Below are 23,727 nucleotides of genomic sequence, written 5' to 3'. Positions count from 1 at the left end.
TATTTTTTTTAACACACCCCTTTCAACTAATTGCCCAATTGCACAGCCTTAAGAGCGTGCATATCATGAATGCTGGGTCTTGTTTGTTTTCTGACAATCTACTGAACCTACTGGTAACTTGTTTGCCACGTAGCAATAAAAAATATACTAAAAACCTTGATTATTCTGGTTAGTCACATTGTACTGCTATTATTTTGAACAATACTGTACACATACACACACACACAAATTTAATAATAATAATAAACTTGCATGTAAGGAAATGTAAAGAGTTATGGGTTATTTGAATCTGCTGATACCAACAGGTTTCTCCCCTTACCAAAAACTATGTTGTCCATGAGATGTTCTGGCTAACATGGTGAAACCAACATTAATGTGTGTGCATTATTGCAAATAAGCTGAATGTAAGCTGTACTTCAACAGTCATAGAAGAACAAGCCTAAATGGAAATGTTTGAGGTGCACAGATACAAACTTCTCAAAACATGGGACTTTTTTATTATCATTCCTATTATGATTTCCATAAAATCCAAGTCATAGCAAGGGATGGATTACATGTTTGTTTGCATGGTATACTGGTAGAAGCATCTTATTAAATGGGAATGGGTCCAAGATAGAGTTGAACTAAAGTTAAATATGTTCCAATTAAGAACTATTCCCGGAAAAGACGCTTTACTGTTATTTTTCCATGGTTGACGGTCATTTTTATTTGTTTGTCCAGGTTCAAAGATACAACTTCAGCCCTGAATCGTTTTGGATCCTTATTGGACACTTCACGTGATGTTTGTTTTATATGAGACACTGATACTGCTATCTTTTTCACAGGCCAAATGCGCACAGAGCTGCAGAGCGCTTATGTGTGAAGAGGAAGCGCCAGGCGCGAGGTGAACCACCAATCAGTGCACAGAGCTGATACACGCGCAGCGCAGCAGCGACGCTCACGAGCTCTTTACCAGCGTCCGGTCAGTCAGCGTCACTCTGGAGAGGTAGTGCGATCCTCGGCAGTGTTCTGAGACTGCACTAACTGCTCCGGTCATTACTGCAAATGAGAATGGACATTACGGAGGGCAAATAACTAAATAAAGGCATTTGTGAGAAAGAAGACGTTTTAACTCTTTAAAAACATTTTTTTTTTAGGAAAAGTTAAGTGAATTCATTTTACGCAAGACAAAGTTGTCTTCAGCATAGGTGCATCATGACAGCCGAGAGAGAGAAAAAAAGGTAAGGAAAAGAAAACTTTCCATTGCTGTGTGGATTATTAGTTATGTATTTTCTTGAGTTGTTTACTTTAACATTCTTAGGTGAGATTTTACGTATTGCGCAATGGCACGGGCACCAGAGCGGAGTAAACCACGGTGTGAATTGCTGTTAACCTGAGCCATATTATCGCATTAAAGGTTTCCTTAAACTTTCTGGTGTTTTATTTGAACTCCTATGTTTTAGATAATAACTTTCACCCCTAGTTTTTTTTAAGACTTTGATATTGGAGAGGTGTGCGCGAGCGCTATTTTTGGCTCGTTCTTGTTAATGGACCTGTGAATGGATGACTTGAAACGTTTTTAAATGTCATGTTCTGTCGCTATAAGAAATAACACATTTACAGCATCTAGTTATGAAACGAATGGATTAAAATAATGATCTGTTCAATATGCATTCGTGAAATATATATATATATATATATATATATATATATATATATATATATATATATATATATATATATATATATATATATATATATATATATATATATATATATGAATTAAGGCAAAACAAAAAGCAGCAAATCTTTATTCAAAGAATTGGATCTTCAGAGACCGTCAGATGCACAGCGGAGTCTGTTACAAGATACTGCCTGTTGAATTCACTGTTATCACTGTTAAATATTTTCCCCAAAAGTGTGTACCTAAATATTTTGTTTTCAACAATGTAATGTCACAGTCATTTTTATTAGTTTTTTTTTTCAAACCTTAGTAAAAAAAAACTAATCTTACATTTAAAAACCATTATCATTTTATACCTTATATTACTAATACCTCATATTTCCCCACAAACCCATTAGAACTCAAATTCAATACAAATACAATTTCTATCATTCTATCATGTAAAAAAATATACATTTTATATATTTATAAAATATTTATATTTATATAAATGTATATTTTTGTATATTTTACATGATTTACCTTTTACTTGCCATGCTGCCATATTACTCTTACTTTTTAGAGATTTTATACCAAGTTACTTGACTTTAGTGTTCCCCTTCAGATATTCTAGCAAGAATTTGTGCCAACTCAGTCACTTTCTTTACCCTAGCAACTCAAATGTCTTTATCCCTATAGTGTGCACCCCAATTTAAGGGTTGATATATCACTTATCATATGTGCATTTGTTTTTGGTGAAAATTATGTCATGGTGATCTGCGTGGATGACATTCATAAGCCAGATTTTGCCAGGTACTGACAGCATTTTGGTTTGGTGGTAAAATAAGAAAACACTCGCTCTCTGAAGCCTAAGGCGTGTTAAAGAGGGGTTAAATGTTCCTCTGTGTGGTTCTTGGTGGCTTGTTAATGGGGATGTAATGTTCCAATTGAAACTGAGGTTATCAGATCAGGGTTCACCTCTTTTTTTCATGAGTGAACAGGACATTATGTTTCCCTACTCTGGTTACTTCCATCACTTTATCCGATTCGTATCTCTTATCTGGTTTGTTTATCTTGCTATATAAATGTTTCATTAACTGTCTTTTGCAATTAGCACCAGTCGGTAATGTAATCATTTAACTGTGCTGGTTTAATGACATCTGTCAAAGTTTGCTGCATGGAAGGATTATGCAATGTATGCAATACAGAAGGTTTAGTTATCATATTCTGATTGGTAAACTAAAGGTTGGCCATTTCTGTGAGGTTAGGGAAAATAGGATTATCTGTAGTGAATGGGTGCTCTGTACAGTCTGGCTCTTGGCTCTCGGTGAACTCTGGCCTAATCTGGTTGAGAGGGGAGATGCAGAGAGAGACAGAGGGAGGAATGGGTTCACATTGGCTAATCACATGATCTGCTCCCCTTTGACAGATTTTGCCTAGGTTGTGCGTGATGACGCCTGAGGCAGTAGGTGATAGGTACAGCAGTCTTGCCATTGTGTTTGCTAGGTCTTTATGTATGCTTTAGGAATCAAGACAGCTCTGTTTCACGCAAATCTCCCCTGAGATCTCTCGCTGAAATACAGACTATCCTCCTGTTGAGAGCCTGACTGACACTTTTAGTGTAAAAAACACTACAGGTGGGAGTGGCTACATAGCTGTCAGTCTCGTTATTTTGTTCCAGTAATGCCACGGATGTTGAAAAGGTCACAAAAGGGAGGACAAAGAGGCGATAACGGCCAGCAGGCCTCCTTCTTCAGGCTACCTTGCCCTTTAGCACATTTCTAATTCAGAAGTTGTTTAGCCAGTTAATTTCGCTTGTAGCGTAGCTGGGGGTTGAGGTCAGCAGCTGGACTGTGTGGGAACAGAACTCAGTAGCCTAGTAGAGGGCAGAGGACACAACTCCCCTTCATTTGAAGGATTGAATCCAGACAGAATGCGGTCAAGGGGTTTGTAAAAACGACATCTATAAAGTGAGATAAAGCTTACGCTCAGCTCAGTGAGCAGTGTAGATCTGGATTGTGTTACTGAAAAAATAAGCTAGGAGCTCATGCATTGGGAGATGGTTACTGATTCCAGCTGGCTGTGAAAGAAGATTTTTCTTCATGGTTCAAGTCTAAGAAGTTGTGTACAATATGCATAATGCTGATTGCTTTTTTAAGATTATGCAACAGGTAGATTACATTGATTTGCCAGTAGGTGGCGACAAGTGATCGTCTTTGTCATTGAATCATTCACTCAACTGGTTCACTGATTCACACCACCGATTTATACAGCAATCAAATATGTAGCTTATAACAACTGTCCTTATTAAGTGTATTGTTGAATTGTTTTCTTAACTGACTTGATTAAAATACCAATCTGTTTAAAATAAAACTTCAAAATTGTGTTTTTTTGTTGTTGTTTTTTTCAAAGATGCGCAGCATTTGATTCTGTTTTGGCATACTGTTTATTGAATCTTCTTTTGCTTGCATGATACTGCTTAAGTATTTGTTTCTAGATTTGTTTATTTAGTTGTCTGTTTGGTTCATGGTTTTCTGTGCATGTCAGACCTTCAGAATTAGGGAACAAGGTGCAGTGTTTAAATGCAGCGAAATGTTTCATTATGCAAATTTTGCAGTAAGCAGCATTTTGTTGTTGTTTTTAATGCATTAGCTTGCATTAGTTTTGTCTGTTATTTCTCATGATCAAGTACAATTCAAGGTGCCCTGTCATTAAAATGTCCTTGACATATGATTGACACTTTGCATTTATTTAAGAATTGGATCATTTCAAGAAATTATAAGACATTAGTAAAAGGGCAGATGCTGTTAGAGATTAGTGTTTTATTGCATAGTATTTTAAATATTTTATAACCGTAAATAGATTGTATAATTGATCGCATAAGCACTTAAACTCTGGAAGGTCATCATTCTGTTTTCACGGAAGATAATCACTCTTTTTTACCACAAATGAATGTAACGAACACGTGAACTCTAAATGAGTCAGCATTGTCTTTTCCCATTTATTGAACCATTGTGTTTATATTTTTAGCTGCACTTGATTTTTTCTCATTAAAACCCCAATGTGGTTTCATTTAAATTAAAATTAAATTAAATGTATGCATTTAGCAGATGCTTTCATTCGACTTACAGTACATTCAGGCTATCAATTTTTACCTATCATGTGTTCCCGGGGAATTGAACCCCCAACCTTGCGCTTGATAGCACAATGCTCTACCAATTGAGCTACAGAAAGCAGTAACAGTTTGAGTTGAAATGTTGAAATGGAAGTTGCCATTCCTCATTTAGCCCCAAGGAGATCTAGACAGTAAATTCATGCATAAGTCCCATGAGTTTGACCTCAGAGTAAAAACGATCAGCCATTTCCTGTGAGAAGAATCCATAGTTACTATTACAATGACCATTTTTTTGTGAAAATGGGGGTAGTGGGAGGGTAGAAAAGGGGCATGTAGTGGTTGCCAAATATGCGGCTGTATAATAGAGGGCTGATAATGGCATTCCTGCGCCCCCACACCACACTGTGCACATTTTACAAACACTCCCAGACCCGGACTGACCTGAACCGGGGAATAGGGGACCCACACTGGGATACTGCTACTGGAATTACTCCGCTAGATCCTGGTCTCAGCATCGACCTCCCACCGACCCTGAAACTTAGCGCTGCACGCAGGCCACGTGTGTTGGTATCTATGTTAGTGTGTCATAATATGTGATGCATTAGAAAGCACTTGTGGCAATTTGCCGAGAAACAGTATTGTGTGGCTTGGTTTGTTGTGAGGGTGGCACAGTGAACTGTGGCACACCACAAACAGAGGCCATAGAGAGTTCACTTCTCTCTGCCACACATTCGCAAGCCACAAACCGCAGAAATCTTCTGCCTGGCAAGTTAAAACCTTCTGTCTTGATAGATAAATGACCACATATTTATGATGTGCTTTCTTGAGAATTTAAGTCTTATGTGTTCTATTTGGTGTGAACTATTCCAAGCTATACAGTTATTGATACAACGCTATATGGCCTCATTTTTAAAAGTATATGCTTTTTATAAAAACTTGTAAAATGTATATAACTGTCCCTAGATTGTCAGATTATACATGAACTAACATGCTCAAGATAGACATCTGCACGAGCCCGTCCCTGTGACCTGACCTGGCACAAATTGACTGATTGATTTAATTTACCAAATTTAAGACTAAACTGTTTTTGATCCTGCAGTGACTCATTTTTTTCCCTTTTGAGAGTGAGTAAACCTAGATTAAAACGTAATGCACAGATTCTCACAGGTGTGGTTTTGCAATGCTTTTGATTTGACTCAGCGATGAAGTTTGTGCTTGTGCACAAAAAAAATATGCTTAACGTTAAAACTAAATATTTAGAAAATATTTAGATTGCAAATGGACCAAAAAAAAAAAAATCTATATATTATTGTTTTAAATTAAAAAGACAATTGACTTTTCTTTCCTATCAAATTTGACTGTGCCAGCCAAAAGACAAGAGGTTTTCATCAACCTCTTCTGTTTTCTAGGCATCCTTCAGAAAGGCGCAAGGAAAAGTCCCGTGATGCAGCGCGCTGCAGGCGCAGTAAAGAGACAGAAGTGTTCTATGAGCTGGCCCATCAGCTGCCGTTACCCCACAGCGTCAGCTCCCACCTGGACAAAGCCTCCATCATGAGACTAGCTATCAGCTTCCTGCGCACACGCAAACTCTTCAACTCAGGTATGAAAGCTAGAAAAATGTTATCTTCTGTAATTACAGTAGGTAAAACTCCTACTGTAATTGCATAACCATGATAGTCAAACTCCATTGTATCTGTTGGTGAGTCGCACAACTGCATACCAAAGAGCTGCATGGTCAAATAAATTGAACTTTTTGAGTACACTAATCAGGCTTGTTAAGTTTCTGTATTTTCATGATTCTTTGAAGAACAGAAAGTTCAAAAGAACAGCATTTATTTGAAATCATTTTAATTGCCTTAACCGTCACTTTTAAAACACTCTTGCTAAATAAAAGTATTAGTCTCTTTTAAAATAAAACTCTTACAAACTTTTAAACGGCATGAAAAAATTCTAAATTGCTTCAGGTTAGTCTGTAGTAAACTCAGTAGACGTAAACATGTTTCTTTGTCAGTGAAGTTGGGCTGGGTAGGTCCATTAGATGTCCTGTCCTCCTCAATATACAATAAGAAATGCAGGAAGACAGACAAAGAGCACTGCGCATTGTTTCCAGACTTCATTCCATTACGCACATACGTGTGTACAGTATGTGTGCATGTCTCTGAAAGAGAGAGAGAGAGAAAGAGCATCAAACAATGAAAAGGGAAGAGATGGAATCTGCTGAAATGTGTGTGGGTGATGTGGAAGTGGGTGGGGGAAGATCGATGGACGTGGAGAAACTGGGAAAGAGGGAGATGACGAGGTGTGGGGTAATTAGGGGCTGCGAGTGGTATTGTTTTCTGTGAATTATGATTTCTTCTCACACTCTGTTCTTAGCCACAACACTCTCCCCCGATGGCGTCGTGCAGGCCTGTCTGTGATACTCAGTGTGTTGTATGTGTTTCTGTGTCATGCTTTGACCTTTGAAAGGCCCCGAGATTACAAAACCAGAAAACTGATATGTCATTCGGTGAAGGTGTGTCGGCATAGTCATAGAATCATAATATTACTGATAGGTGTTAACAAGGTTATGATTTTTTTTAACCTGTCTGACATTTTGAACCTTCTTCAGAGAAGACATTGTTTAAACATTGGGGCATCATATTATATGCCGAATTTCCAGCAAACATCCTTCTGAAGATATGAATCTTTAAACCCTCATCATCAAATTGGCCAAAACAGATGAACCAAAGAGGTCTCATGGAAAAAATGAAAAATCACAACTCAAATCTCTTTAACAAGTCCTAGACTTGTACTCTGGAGTCAAATTTTCAAGTGGTTGTTTTTAACAGGAAATCCTGTACAGAAGAGTCCAAGTGTTTTTTATTATAATGTTATAATAAAAATATATGTATTATAATGTTTTTATTATAAATTTAATATATTTTGAAATGTCATTTATTGTGCAATAGCAAAGCTTAATATGCCGATTTAGCATTTAATAAGTATGTATTTTTTATTATTATCGATGTTAAGAAATAAAAGAAAATCCTGCAAAATACTAATAATTGCAAAAGTATCAAAAACAATAATTTATCAACAACATTATGGTGTAATTATTGTTTGGGTCACAACGTTGTCCATAAATTATTGTCTCGGTAAAAACGTTGACAATAGGTTATTGTCTTGGTCCCAACATTGTCAATAAATTATTGTTTTTGATACTTTTGCAAGTATTGATAGTGTGCAGGAATTTCTTTTGTTTCTTTGTTTCTTTACTTTTTTGGTATTTTCTTTCTTCCCACATATCTGTTACCTGCAGGTGTGCTTTAATTGATTGTCAATTGATTATTTTCAATGTTGTGTTCAATATTTTGTGTAAACCATGATACTTTTTTTTCCAAATAGAAATATTATTATTTTTTTCATCAATTAAATGCATCCTTATTCTATAAAACTATATATATATATATATATATATATATATATATATATATATATATATATATAGACCTTTTATATATATATATATATATAGACCTTATATATATATATATATATATATATATATATATATATATATATATATATATATATATATAGACCTTATATATATATATATATATATATATATATATATATATATATAGACCTTATATATATAGACCTTATATATATAGACATACAGAACTTTATCTTTTGAACAGTAGTGGTTGTCAATTTGTATTCCTAAGGACCTTTAGGAGAAACTTCTGAGCTAAAGTTGATAGTTGAAACATAACTTCCTGAGACATGAAAGAGCAGTCGCTGCGCAGGCCGTCAGAGAACCTTGTTAATGACCAGAAAAGGCCTGAATGATTCTAATAGACATGGACAGAGAATGGCAGAGAATTGCGAGTTCCTGTGTTTGACTGAGAGCCAAAGGAGTTAGACATCACAGTAAAGTATTAATAGCACCGGGACGAATGCTGTGGGGTTTGAGGTGGGAGCGCAGACATGGACCACCTGCTGACACCCAAACGCACAATGCGGACACACAGTTCTGATGTCTGAGCTGGGTCAAAGCCTCAGCGGTCAGGCTCTTATTGCCTGATCTGAATGAGCAGGGAGGAGGCTCTTATCTGCAGGGAAGCAGACATGAACCTCACAGCATGGAGCCTTGCTTTAATTATTTTCTCAAGTTGTTGATGCTTTTCATGGCATTGTGTACCTCAAACATCCTCTCTCTGCTGATCAGCTCAACAGCTTGTTTTTATTCCATGTTGGTATGTGAATTTAATTTGATAAATAAGTCTGTTTAACAGAATCGGAGTTGTTTACTTCTAGCTAAATGGTACAGGATATGAGTCTATGTCCTTGAGATTGTTTTGATGGTTGTCCAGTGTAAAATTGCAAAAAAGTCACTGCACTATACTAAGTTGTCTTGTCTTTTGTCCCAGGCTGCACAGTCCAGCAAACCCGGTCACAGGATGACAGCCAGATGGACAGTCTATATCTGAAGTCTCTGGAAGGCTTTGTCGCCGTGGTAACATCAGATGGAGACATGATATTCCTTTCAGAAAATGTCAGTAAATTTATGGGCCTTACGCAGGTGAGCCTAACCTCATTTCCTTTATTCTTGACAATAATTACAGGAAGAAGACATAAAAGCTGTCTGTTACTTAATTTATAGTGGCTAAGCATTCAACTTTATTTCCCTTGCAAACTGTTCTCAGGTAGAGCTGACAGGCCACAGCATCTTTGACTTCACGCACCCCTGCGATCATGAAGAAATCCGAGAGAATCTCAGTGTAAAAACAGGTGAGCGTCAGCTCGGAACAATATTTCCCAGAAGTGCAGCCATTCCATTTTTTCAGTTGGATATTTTGAATACACTGTTGCATTTAATATTCTAGTCCTCTTTATCGCTGGATGTAATTTGCCATGGAGATGTCCTTATCTGAAAGCACTTATCACAGTCAGGATGTTGCATTTTGTACATTCTTGTAGTAGTTCCTGTGAGGACAAGTCCCCCTTTTTCACCGTCCTTTCTGTACAGACTTTTAGAGGCTTTTTTCCCCCTATTTAGTTAAGGTTGAGCAACGTGAGATTTTTTTTTAAAATATAGAAATTGTTACAATTTTTTGCACCTTAAAAGTAAAGTAACTTTACTTTTGCCTTTACTTTTAAACTTTGCCTTTACTCTGGCCTAGTTTCGTTAAGTTACTATTTCTGTTGCTATCATGTAAGCAGCGTGTGCTTGCACACAGACACATACTCAGAATGAGAGTTGGGTGGCCTTTCCCCACAGCGAATCTTTCTCCTCCTCTTGTTTTATCTGTCTCTCACTCTGTCTGTATCTTTCACGCGCTGGTCACCTGACCCATTGAGAGTTTTTGAGCGAGTGACGTAACTTTGAGGAACAATGCCATTTCATTGGTCAGTTGGAGATAATCCCACTGCAATAGCACAGAGAACTCAATATACTGTAGTTAAGGTTTCAACATACTGATTCAGTTGAACTTTGTGCCTGTTTTGTGCCACGACCCACATACAGACCAAAGTCCTCTGAATGTGCTAGAAAAATGCTTTATTGCATGCACAATTATAGTAAATACATGATATTTAAGCAAAAGTTGTTTGATTGACAGGACCTGTGTATGGCAGAAAAGGGAGAGACATGAGCATGGGCAGAGATTTCTTTATGAGGATGAAATGTACGGTCACCAATAGAGGTCGTACTGTCAATCTCAAATCAGCCAGCTGGAAGGTGAGAACACTTAAGCATATCATACATCTTCATGCAGCGCATATGTGCATGTGCTGATTAATATATGGTGTCGCCTCTCTGTCTGTCAGGTGCTGCATTGCACGGGGCAGCTCCAAGTGTGCAGCAGCCGCCCCCCTCAAGTCCTGTGTGGGTTTTCAGAGCCACCCCTCACTTGCGTCACTATGCTGTGCGCGCCGATTCCACATCCCTCAAATGTCGACACACCTCTCGACAGCAAGACGTTCATGAGCAGACACAGTATGGACATGAAGTTTATCTACTGTGATGAGAGGCAAGAAATGGTTTCACTGATTTAAATATAAGTGCATATTGTAAATGTGCTTGTGTGTGTGCATGAATAGTGGCCCCGAAACAATTAAGACATAAAAGCTACCAAAAAAATCTATGAATTTAATTTAATTAGATATCAAATGTTTATACAAAACCTAAGGGCATCCTCAAGCAAATGATACGGAAACCAACCCTTTCTTCAAAATTTTTGCAGTCTTTTTTATTTACTTCTAATCTTGAATTGTATATTTATTTATTTTGTAATTTAGAAGCTAATAAACCTCTCTTTGTGCTTATGCTGTCTTAGTTTGTGTAAAATCTATGTGTAAAAGCCACTTGGTTTGGTATTTTGTTATATAATGGAAATATATTACAAACTTTAGACCCCGTGAAATTGTTTGATGATCCCATGTAGTTTTTTTTCCTGTTTTGATGTCCAATTAAATCCGTAAGTTTATTTATTATTTATTAGCTTAAAGCTTTGTAAAGCTCATTTTACTTTAATCTACAGCCATGAATCATTATTTGCTAGTTGCCAATCAGTTGCAGGGGGGTTGAGGGGGAGGGACATTCTCACTCTAGAGAGCATTTGATTGGACAAGAATCTGTGCTGTTCAGTATGAGTCATCAATATTTACAGTCTGTTGGTCTGGATGATTTCATGTGTACAGTATATCTTCTAAAACTGTATTTTATACATTTATATTTCATTTGAGGTCACTGTATCGTTTGTAAACAAACAGTATTTACCATTTTATTTTGTGCTTATGTCAGCGCAGGTAAGCAACATTTGTGAGTTAATATGTGCGTTTCGAAGGTCACTATTGGGAAATCTTATCATAATCCTGTTGTGCTACTGCCTGGATTGTTATCAGTGTGTGGTAAAGGAAGATGAGTTTTTCTCTTTAGATTAGCTTCATTTCTTGAAAGCTCTTAAAGGGCAAAATTGGCTTTCCTTACATGTGCTGTGGGGTCGGTGCTGCTCTTCTCAGTGCCTGCTCACCTGGAGCCTCTGGGATCTGCCGTATGTACTCTAGTGTAAAAGCAAGTTATTGTGGCTACACTACAGTGGATGTGTTGTAAGGATGGTTAACAGATGAGGTCAGATATTTGCGTGCTTCCATTTAATAGGACTCATTATTGACTGCACGGAGTTCATTAAAAGCCCATACTGGAACAGGAAATGAGAGGCTGTTCCAGGGTAAAACTCAAGGTTCAAATAGAAGAAAAATAACAATTGCACAAGTTTGCATGGAATTCAACAGCACAAAAAAGAAATGATTTGGAGATATTGAGCATTGCAAAAAATTCTCCACATCTGTCTTCAATCTTGCACTCGCTAAAGTGCTGCAAAAACAGAAAAAAAGACATGGCCTTTGTCTTTTGAAGGCAGTTTCTTGATACATGAGAGCTGTTCTCTCTTTTAATCCAGACATTAAAGATAATGATCAGACAGAACAAGTACAAATGTCTTGCTCGAGAGATTTATAGCTCCAATAAACATGGGTCCCGCTTGTAATCATTTGTTCTCACTAAGCTAAGCAGAGAGTTTACATTGGCTCCCAGCAGCACAAGTTCGATTGTTTTTACCAGATGTAATCGACGGTCATGAATCTTGCTTAATGATGTGGTTTAATTCAATCACGCTTTGTTTTGACTGTTCATTTAGTTTTATTCTTGACCTGTCTTCGTGTTTCAGAGTAAGCAGCCTGATCGGGTATAGGCCTGAGGAACTTCTTGGCCGTTCGGTGTATGAATTCTGCCATGCTTTGGATTCTGAAAGCATGACAAAGAGCCACCAAAATCGTGAGTACCTGTTTACATCCAACAAACAAAAATCCGGGAGGTTATGAAAGCACAATTTGGGTTTCATGTGGTCTCATTCTGTTTAGATTTGTAAAGACTAATTCAAACTCATTGCAAACTCACGAAAAACAACGCAGTAGCTAATTGTGTGAATATGTCAAGGTCTCCGCCGTTTTGGCTAATTTACCTATCTTTACACCAATCTTGACTCCGTCCTGAAATGACTCATGGTCTGGAATAGATCCATGCCTCTCATCTCTGTCCATGGGTAAACTGCTTGAGTTCAAAACCTTGTAGACCTGAGGTGTTCCCATGGCCTTGATGACTGAGGGAAACAGATATCCCGCCAGGCTCCAGGAATTGTTGAGAGATATTTATAAACTCAATGGTTGTTGCATTGCATTATTTATTTACTTAACAGATGCAAAAGACTCTACATTTAATGTTTTCGGCTAATTTGCTTTTAAAATTGGCCTCCCAAGAACTGAAACCTACTGTATACCAATTTCTGCCACATAAGAAAAAAATAATGCTTTGGTAAATTATAGAAAGTTACAGAATAGTACTGAATGTTACATCATGCAAAAACAAAATATATTTAAAAACATGCAAAAGTAGTACAAAAACTACAATTATTACTGATCTAAATATTTACCAAAATATTGATGCTACAGGAAAGTAAACAGTACAATAATAAAGTATCACCACAGAATTACAGAGAACTATACAAAATATATAGTTACATTTTTTTGTTACATTGTTATGAGATACAATTTAATAATTCAAAATTATGTGATATTAAGTGACAATTATGAAATTCGAAAATTCTAAAATATGACAAAAGTCAAAATAATACAAATGTACTATTTATTGTAAAATGTACTTTTATGTAATGAGTTTGAATAGTGTGTCATAATTTTGGCTTTTTAACCTCAATTATGACACGATGCCATGATTTTGACTCATACATTCTCATAATTATGGCTTTATCTGTTAAGAATTTGTTTTACATTTTTTTCCTCTTAATTAAGTATTTAATGTCATAATTTCAACTTTTCATCTCATAATTCTTATGTGACAGAAATTAACTGTCATGGTTATGCAGTAGAATGTATTTCACTGGTTACTTATTGATTTATTTACATGAATTATATTTCCAATGCATCTTATATTTAAGCAGTGCAAACTTTTTTCATTGTAATGGTGCACTGAGAATACAATAATGGACATTCTAGTTTCTAGTTTCATCCTAAACCACAATATCATCCTACTGTATACAAAGGCTTCTGTCCAATCTTGTTGAATGGGATTTTGTTTGTACATTCAGAGGAAACTGATTTGATTGCTGTTGCCACATGTGGCATAGAGGCTGAGTAGATGGCCTGAATCCCATTATATGTCCTTTGACTTCATCTGTAACATCCCAAAAGCTCTCAGCTCTCAGCTTGTTCAGGATGGCCCACCTGATTAGCTTGTGCATTAGTGGCTAACAAGCCTTTGAAGTGTGCAGCACCTCTGATCTGGTTCCTCTGATGTCTTTAATCCAGATCAGTGCTCTGGTCTTCTTCACTGGCCTCTTCCAGTGATAAGCACCTGGAGTATTAGATAATAGTAAGATCTTTTGATTTGAAAGATGACTAAACTTACATGATATGGACTTTATTCAAAGCCAGTATTAAGTTAAACTATTTACATAGGTTGATTTACACATTTTAAAACTATTGCGTTCATATCACCATTTAAATGCTACAAAATGCTGTGAAAATGCAAAGATTTTGTGCTAAGTTTGAGCCTGGAATAAGATGCAAAATGTTGGTGCATGTTACAATCTCTGTTTTCTTCTTCAGTTTGTAATAAGGGTCAAGTGGTGAGTGGCCAGTACAGAATGCTAGCCAAGCACGGGGGCTACGTTTGGATGGAGACCCAGGCGACTGTCATCTACAACAATCGCAACTCCCAACCACAGTGCATCATCTGCATCAACTACGTCCTGAGGTACTGTGTTAAAAGACACACTCACAGATCCCCGTCACAGTTAATGCTTTTATGATATTCTTCTCATTCTGTCATTATATTTCAGTTCTGTTGAGGAGCAGTCCGTCATCTTCTCCCTGGATCAGACAGAGTGTCTGTTCAAGCCCTACCACATGCGTAACACGGGAGAACTGTTCAACCAGCGTGGAGCTTCCTCCGTTTCTGAAGCTGAGGACATTCTTTTCACTAAGCTCAAGGAGGAACCTGAGGAGTTAGCTCAGTTAGCCCCAATGCCAGGAGACGCCATCATTGCCCTGGACTTTGGTCAGAGCGCCATCCGGCACTACTTCAACCATTCCCCCCACAATAGCTTCACCCTCTTCACATCCTCAACCCCCGATTACAAATCTACCCCCATCCTGCATGCATGAACTCTTGCTCCTTCCCTTGGCTCTCCTTACTCTACCTCACAATCACAACCAATCACACACATGCACTGCCCAGGTCAGAAGCTGCGATGTTGCAGCAGACGTTGTTGTACTGTAGATCAGTGGCACTGTAGTTTGGCTTTGCTGCAGGGTATGAGATATGTGACGATGTAAAAGAAAGCTGCATCAATGGGTATCTTATGGCTTAGAATGGGTTTTAGCATAAACAGTTTTGTATTATAAAAAAAAATATGTTTTTTGTTAAAGTTTTTTTTTATAATAAAGGTAAATTTTATATTTCAACATCACCTGTGATTGTGAAGGCTTATCAATGGCATTCGGCAGTGTTTGTGTGTTTCTTCTCATAACAGGGCAATTACCGGTATACTAATTTCTCTTTTCATCAAAATGCATGTCTTCACACGTAAAACCACTGCATGGAATGGAAATCACCACCGTGTGATGCTTTCAACACTTCTATAATTGCTTTTGGTGATGGCTGAGGTTGTTTTTAACATCTTTATTGATTTATTCTCATGTAACTCTCACTTGAGCCAGATAGTAGTGAGCATGAAACGTTTGTACATTGTGTTGTTTAAGGTGTGTCTATCCACTGTTACATGATCCACCTTGTCTCTTCATGTATGAATTCTATAAGACTGCATCTAATTTCAGTTCTTTTTTATCCCACAAGTGTGTTGACCTGTTATTGTCACGTGCATTTGCAGATAGGCCAGATTTTGAAGAACAGACTTTCTTCTCCAAGTCCACCAAGCTTCCTGTGGTGGCACCGTCGTGGGTTGTGGACACGCCGCCTGATGGCAGTCCTGATAGAAAACTGTGCAACATGCCGGCCACCTTCACCAGACCCCAGGTGCCTCCTGCGGGCAAATGCACGCCCTGTTCCACACCCTGCTTGAGCGGCCGCAGCAGCTGTTCTACAGTACGTCCCATATCCATCTAGTTAAATGTCAAAAATGTATTTAGTTTTCATGGTCACTAATGGCCTCCCTGTTCAACAAAACAGGGTTTAACCTGGTCCTTAGTTGGTCATGAGCTGGTTTAAGGATGCAATTAAAATGTATTTAATATTATGGTGTGTTGAAGTGGTTTAATGCGTTTGAATGTACGTCTGCAGCCTAGCAGTCCAGTAGATTACTGTGGCAATGGAGAGTGTGATCTGAAGGTGGAGCTAACGGAGAAGCTATTCGCCCCTGAAACTGTAGCAACAAATCCCACAGACTCCAGGGTGAGGTGTTACAATACTTACAAGCAATTTCATCTGTAATAGATCAAATTATATTCCAATTTATCCCAATTTCTTTTGATGAAAAGAATTATTTAGACACATTAGAATCATGTTACACTAAAGGCTGCATAATACTGTCTGAAAAAATAGCTAATCTCAGGAATAAATTATTTTTTGTAATATATTAAAATAGAAAAGAGTTATATCAGTTGTTGATATATTTTTTAAATGTTGCTGTCAAAAATAGCTGCCTTGTTAAGCATGGGAGACTTCTTTTGAAAAACATTAAAAAGTCATACCAAACCAAAACTTTTAAATGGTAGCGTATAATGATAATTTTCAGCTCTTTCATCCCCATCCTGGACATACAGACTGGATTATAAAAAAAATAAAAAAATATTCTTCTAAATATATTGCTAGTGTATTTTTAGTGTCTTAGTTTCAATATTTATTTTTATCATCAACTGTATGTTTTACATAATTATTTGGTTATGTAACTGTGTGCAGTTGGACCTGAGTGATCTGGACCTGGAGACTCTTGCTCCATACATCCCAATGGACGGTGAGGACTTCCAGCTGCACCCCATCTGCCTGGAGAAGCCGGTGTCTGACACAGGTCCAGGCCTGAGCACAGCCTTCAGGCACAGCTTCAGTAGTGTAGCTGACCTCTTCCAGCCCCTGGGTCCATTCCCTCCTGACAACAAGAGCAGCACTAACACATGTCCGGACACGGCTCATGTGCAGCCTTACCAAACCACACCAAATGTGCCGCTTTCCTCTAAGGAGGGTGGACAGATTGTTCAGTGGCCCCCTGACCCACTCTCACAGTATGAATGTACAGATATTAGATGCATGGATGACCGAAGCACAGCAGATCTAGGACAACCATGCAATTTCAGCACTGCACTACCACAGCAAAGGTGAGTAGAGTTCATAATTACCTTACAAGAGTGAATACATAAACTTGGCACCATTGATTAACTAGATAAGGATTCACACAAGGAAATCTTCTTGGCAAGAAAGAATTGTGTAATCTTTTGTGTAGGTGAAATGCTGCAGTCACTTTTCATCATGAGCATACCATTAATGTTGTTTTCCATCACCTGTGTTTGAGGACATCATACAGTGTAAAAACAGCTATAAGTGACTGAAAACATGCAAAAAAAAGTCCAGATCCATGACAAATTATGCATGCAAATAGTTGAAAAAAGAACACCAATTGCAAATTCTAGCTGCAGTCAAAGATGCAGCTGAACAGAGAATTTCACATTTTTTGATGTCAAGGACAAATAAATATAAAAGCAACTATATATAATCATGTATAAAAAATTAATTTATACTGTGTGAGGAAAATTATTTTTTATATTTTCATAGCATGTCGCTTTTGCTAAACTATGGACTCCAGTTAGAAAAAAAAGCAGAATGCAAAGAGAGTTGGCAAAAAATGTTTATGTTTTTGAAAGTTTGTTATTTTCACTGCATTTATTTGATTACATTAAAAACATAAATATTTTTACAGTTTAAAGTTACTATTTTAACTTATTTTAAAAAATATCTTATTTTAAATAATATATTAAATATTTAATAGTATTCCTGTGATGGCAATCCTGAATTTTCAGAAGTAATTTTTTCAGGAAAAAGTAATTTTTTCACTTTTTTATCAATTTAATGCATTCTTGCTGAATAAAAAAAAGATTTCTTTCAAAAAGAAAAAAAAGTTTCTGACCCAAAACTTTTGAATGGTCACATTCATTTATTGACTTAATTCTTCTTGCTATTTTTAGATTTTTTGAGAGCTTTGCCCCTTTACAGAAAGGCATGAGTGTGGGTCAGATAGCTCTAGTCAACAACTTCAAACGGAAGAGGCCGTCCGACTTTAGTTCATCATGCTCTTTCACTGATATTCCAAAGGTAATCTTTCCAATCTCACTGTAGTCTAATAGAAATGAGTAAAGTTCACATAGTGATACCAAAGACTACTGTTCAGCAGGTGGTAGCTCCTCACAAGTCTGCAAATGGAATGCAAAAAAGGATGAAGACGATGAACGTCGACGGATGCGCCTTCTCTGTCAGAAAGTCTCTCAGCACAAGTGTGCTAACAGGTACATCAGCTCTCTCTTAAACATCTTGTTTTCTAGCTTTCCTATACTGAAATTTACACACTTCCTTTTTGACAGATACATTTCCATGCATGCAAAGTGGATTGGTGGCTCATCACGGCTGCAATCAGCCTCTCAAAAGAAGCTCCGAGGATCCCAAACAGCATTTCCCAGAGTCATTCAGCTTTCCCAGTAACAGACAATATGACATGATGCCTCCACGCAGACACACAGGTCAGTCTCCAGCCTTTCTAATATGCTGATTTGGTACACAGGAAACATTTCTTAACATGTTTGGAACATTTCAATATTCTTTGATGAATAGGAAGTTAAAAAAAAAAAAGTTTGTTACATTATTCAAGTCTTTTCTGTCAATTGTGGTCAATTTATTATGGCCTTGTCAAACAAAAGTATTAATTTGTTTTTAAAAAATCATAATGACTGTACACTTTTAGTGCATATTGCAAATCTTCCAGACCATAACTGGATCAAATGAGTCTTTCTCTAAGTGACATTTGAGTTACAGGTCTCTTATTTTTGACAGGCATGATAAGTCAACTGTTGGGCCCATCGTTTGACTCTTACTGTCTGCCAGAGCTGACCCGATATGACTGTGAGGTAAACGTACCTCTACAGGGAAACCTGCATCTGCTTCAGGGCTGTGACCTCCTGAGAGCTTTGGACCAGAGCACATAGACCCAGAGCGTCTTCAGTGATCCATTCCCCCATCTTTACCTATATATGCTGTTGTCTTTTATGCGTGTATCATCAGCCTTTATTTGGACGTATTTGTACATTTTCCTTTAAGACGTGTAATGTTTTAATATGTATTTGGAAAATCTGATTGTTACTTGTTGGAAATGTGTTCAGATGTCCATTATTCTGTGCTATCTCAAACTCTAATAGTGTCCTGTGCCTTCAAATGCTAAGTGTTCTTAACGTTTATGGTCAGATTTACCAGATGTTTCACTGTTGCAAAGATATATCTCAACTAACTAGAATATATACAATAATATATACTGTATGTAGTTTAAATGGTAGTTTTATTTAATTCAGCTTGGAATACAGCTACTGTGTTTGCATAAATCAACGACGGCGAACTGTTTTGCCAATATATTGCATTAAACATTTGCTTCGAGTTTGTACCAGCAACAAATGTGGCATAAAACTGTGTAGCTCAGAAACATGTCTGTTTTCCCATTTAGCATTTTAGTACTGTATTCTGTTTCACACAGCCATTTGCACCACGCTCTTCCGTCACTTGATCTTTTATTTTGGTGCGTCACTCTATTAAATTACTTAGTATATGAAACCATGATCCGCAATTGTGAAAACTTTTATTCTTTTTGCATTTTATTATACACTTATCACCATTTCTACGAGTGCGGATCATGGTATTGTAATCTGTTCCTCTAATCTTTTCACAATCATGACAAATGCTGTATTAAATGTATAGTTTCTGTCATCTAAAGCACTTTATTTTAAAAGATGCAGATGGAAGACCAAACTGAAAAGCCCCCAGTGTCTTGGCCAACCTCTCAGGCTCATCTAACACTAACCATCTTCTAAAATTAACCCCCGTCTTCTTTCTTTGAAAACTGAACTCTAAATTTGTATTTTATTTTCTCATACAAGCATATATATTGTGTCTACATTAGATGAGGTCTTTATAGATCTCTGTAACACGTAAAAATGTTTGTATTTGGTGTTCAGAAGTGCCTTGGTACTCGTACAGTAGACAGAGATGTATCTGTAGCTTTACAGTTTTACAGTACATATCTAATATATATATATATATATATATATATAGATATATAGATATAAAGAGGTTATTAGATTTTGTATTAAATTCTGTGATGTGTATGACCTTCTCGTGATACTCTTGGGTTTCTGTGTGTTTCTTAACAAAATATATTAAGCTAATTTTATCGTATATCTTTGAGAGAGTCTATGATTGTTTATTCTCAGGATAGTGTATTAGAGTAACAAGCATTTGTATTCCAGTCTTTCTTTGTAGCATTAAAATATATGAAAGATTGCATTATGTCTAAAAGAAATTAAAACGTAAATGGTGCTATTTACAAATCATTCTCATCTTATTCTTCCTATGACCCTCCACTTAACTTAATGCACTTTTTTTTGCTTTATAGTTGCAATTATGAGAAAATTTACACTGCACCTTATTTATATGATTAATTACTCTGGTTTATGGGAGTTCAAGAATGTTAAGTTAAGCCAAAAGGATCAGCGGGAGATGCAGAAAATGAATTTATTTTTAATGACATAACAATTAAGCTACGGGAACATTCCGATCCTGGCCTCTGTATCCCACAAGACCACGATTCTGTTAGCCACAAACAAACGTGTAGTGCCAAAACATACAAATGACCATAAAAGGAATAAATATTTAAACACTGAACAAGCAAACACTTCCTATCAAACGCTTCTGGGAGACGAGGGAACCTCAGAGCATTGATAAAACTAAAACATACAGGCTACGTGAACGTTAGTTTTTCATCCAGGTGGGAATTCACTGGGATAATCTGAGTAAAAGATGCAAGATGCCGATTACCTCAGAAAGGGAACAGCATCCTAATGCTGCCTCAGAAAATTCAGGAAAAATAGATTTGGATTGTGGAACTGGATGCATAATGATTTCTCATACAGATCTTTTATAGCTATGCTACACCCACGTAAGATAAGAGAGTTATTCTCTTCAGAAATCAAACAATTGCAATCACTTGTAGCAATGAAACAAAAAAAGGAGTGAATCGACAATTGTTTATTGTTTTTTATTCTTCCAGCTTTGCTTCAGTCACTAAAGAAGGCATTGTGTTCAGATTTATCTGAGAAAAACTATGAAAAAGAATCTAAATATTATCATCATTTTTAGACCAAGATAAAGTCTGATTGCAAGTACATTGGCACACTTTCATAAAGGAAGTGTCTACAATGTGATGAGGTAAATTGTGAGTTATTTTGTTTAATATTTCCCAAACAAAGTCAGCAATATGTATCCAGTAATTGTTCCAGTGTGACAATAGATGTTTCATAACCTAAATCATATCACTGATGCAATCGGTTGCTAGATTGGGGTCAAACGTAAATGTTATGTAACTAGTTCAATGTGATTCCTAGAAATCTAGCTATTAATAGAAATAAACTGGGAAAACCAGGCAATTCCTTTAAATTTATATAAACTCTTAAACACCATAATTTTCCAGGAATACATTACCATGAATATAGAGTTTAAGGGTAAACATTTATTTTTCTATCCTCTAATATTCCATACATTTTTATAGATTTCTTCTCTTACAACAACATTTGGACTCAGCTTATAGCTTAATTGTTTTTTGTTATATACCAGCCTATCATATGCATATGAGGGCTATGTAAAGTAACAAAGTAAGATTTTATGGTTATTTATACACCTCTAGATGTAACGATAAATAAATATATAGTCATATTTTTCATATGTGCAGCTTCATGCACACTTCTTACAGTAGAGGTACATTTTGTGTTTTAGAATGATAACTGCTTCAAATCAATTATTGAACAAGGCATATAGTTATTTTTTAACTTTTTAAATTTCATGTGCTCATTTGTAAAAGTGCTGACTGCATATGACTTTAGAAAAATAACAGAAGTGAGACTGATAAACCACTTTTTACGCAAATAAGTTGCTTTTTCTCACAGAGGATGTGGATTGAAGCCAAGCAGCCTTATTGCCAACAGGATCACAGACATCTTCAAGAGCCTCCCATAATGCATAGGGTCTCAGTGGCAGTTCTTAATTTTCCATGGAGAAAGGAAACACAAACAAGGAAGAGTCAATAGATCATGATGCTGCAATCAAGAACTGTAGTCACTCTGAAATATTTACCACACAATAAAAGTACAGTATCTACCAATGAAGTATCATTTACAGTAATATCAGATTCAAGAGTAAACTACATTGTGCACAACTGAGCACGATAACCATTGTGACAAAAATAAATATGATCATTTTCATGTTTATTAGTTTCCCAAGTCAAGTTATCTTAATGTTTAACATTACTGCACAATAATGAAATCAGCAGCATTTGTTTATTTAACATTGCCTAAGAGTTCTTATTTTATGTCTTCCTGTTGTCAGCGTTCTGCTTGTTGAGAGGACAATACTTGAGTTATGATTTATTATTAGTAGTATCATCATAGCTTTGCGTTACGTAAAGATGGAGTGACACGATGACCTTTTGTACAGCAGAAGTTTTCCATAGAGAAAGAATCTTAATAAATCTGTATTTCCAGGGTACAGAGTGCACTATTCTGTGAGCTCGTATATTAAAACGATTTGTTTGGTGGATGGAGAGAGAGAAAAATCTAATTTGAGGGCTTTTAGAAGCTTAAAGGAATATTTCACCCACAAATAAAAATTTGCTGAAAATATACTAACTCTGAGGCCATCCAAAACGTATACATTTTGAATTATCTAGTCTTTCTGGCAAACTGGTAGACTTTAGTGGGTGTACATATAGTTTGGCCAGGAATTCAGCTTCCATCACATAACAAACCACAACAACAAGAGCCATATGTCATTTTTGTTCTGTTCATATTTCTCTCCTGATTCAGACGAGACAGCTTTTTTTGAAGTTAAAAACTACTCTTTGTTGTTTAGTATAAACATTAAGGTTTTGGATTAGTTACATTACTTGTAGGCATACTCTGATGTTTTTATCAACTTTTTAAAAATAGGGGTTAAATAATCAGAGCACCAGTTATACTTGGTTCTCCATGGCTGCAGTCGGGCACAATACTGCAAGGGTTTTGACACCCGACTTGTGCCCTTTCACAGCCACCTGACCTGGAGGAGACCTTTGTGCAGCTGCTACCCGACTACCAAAGAAGTGTAAGGTTTCAGATGAGATTCATAAAAGAGGAACAGGATGATGTTAAACCGATATTTAACTACACTGCAAACATTGCATTTAACATGAGCTGACATGCGCCAGTGACTGATTCCAGACCAGTGACTCTGAGGCATCGTCACTGTGGCCGCTAGGCAGATGCAATGAGCTTTACACAAAAAACTCAAACCACAATAACCATCATTTCCGGCTGCAAGACACACTACGCACACGACTGGAGCTTTCTCGTGGGAACTTGCTCGACGCTTTACCTCTTGACTTTTTCATATTCACAGTCTGTCTAGATGTGGGTGTTAGTTCTATATTATGAAACCTCTGCTATCGGCTCTGCATGCAGTAGTGTAAACACAGTTCAAAACACCAGGATATTTAAATGTAGGCTATATATATAAAATAAGCATTTTATCATAGCCTACTTGTATTTATAGGCCTATAATATGATGTGCGCTGGATCAAAAGGTGGGGTAAAATAATAAAGGGAATGCGTGGGG

General features: G+C 36.7%; 1 protein-coding gene across 2 annotated transcripts; it reads left to right on the top strand.

Moving 5' to 3' along the window:
- The first annotated feature begins 853 nt into the window (after positions 1 to 853).
- LOC113111552 (endothelial PAS domain-containing protein 1-like) lies at positions 854 to 19,915 on the top strand. 2 transcript variants are annotated; one of them, XM_026276375.1, is made up of 16 exons: positions 854 to 1,220; positions 6,167 to 6,357; positions 9,173 to 9,324; positions 9,449 to 9,533; positions 10,364 to 10,482; positions 10,572 to 10,774; positions 12,473 to 12,579; positions 14,427 to 14,574; positions 14,660 to 14,877; positions 15,710 to 15,924; positions 16,120 to 16,230; positions 16,738 to 17,150; positions 18,015 to 18,141; positions 18,218 to 18,332; positions 18,408 to 18,563; positions 18,874 to 19,915. In XM_026276375.1, the coding sequence occupies exons 1-16, from the start codon at positions 1,195 to 1,197 to the stop codon at positions 19,023 to 19,025; spliced, it is 2,538 nt and encodes an 845-aa protein (XP_026132160.1). In that variant the 5' UTR covers positions 854 to 1,194; the 3' UTR covers positions 19,026 to 19,915. The 2 variants fall into 2 exon arrangements, with proteins under 2 accessions (XP_026132160.1, XP_026132161.1); XM_026276376.1 differs by having other exon boundaries at positions 855 to 1,220; positions 18,221 to 18,332.
- The last annotated feature ends 3,812 nt before the right edge of the window (positions 19,916 to 23,727 follow it).

Source organism: Carassius auratus, chromosome 12 (assembly GCF_003368295.1).
Source record: "Carassius auratus strain Wakin chromosome 12, ASM336829v1, whole genome shotgun sequence".
Classification (NCBI taxonomy): Eukaryota; Metazoa; Chordata; class Actinopteri; order Cypriniformes; family Cyprinidae; genus Carassius; species Carassius auratus.
The sequence above is the reverse complement of the archived record's forward strand: the minus strand, read 5'-3'. Positions and strand labels throughout refer to the sequence as shown.

What these genes read in the sequence shown, in the direction of transcription:
- LOC113111552 (XM_026276375.1), top strand. Translation starts at nt 1,195, where the DNA reads ATGACAGCCGAGAGAGAGAAAAAAAG. An exon ending in GCCGAGAGAGAGAAAAAAAG is followed by an intron (nt 1,221 to 6,166) that starts GTAAGGAAAAGA and finishes TCTGTTTTCTAG; the next exon opens with GCATCCTTCAGAAAGGCGCA. An exon ending in CAGCACAAGTGTGCTAACAG is followed by an intron (nt 18,333 to 18,407) that starts GTACATCAGCTC and finishes CCTTTTTGACAG; the next exon opens with ATACATTTCCATGCATGCAA.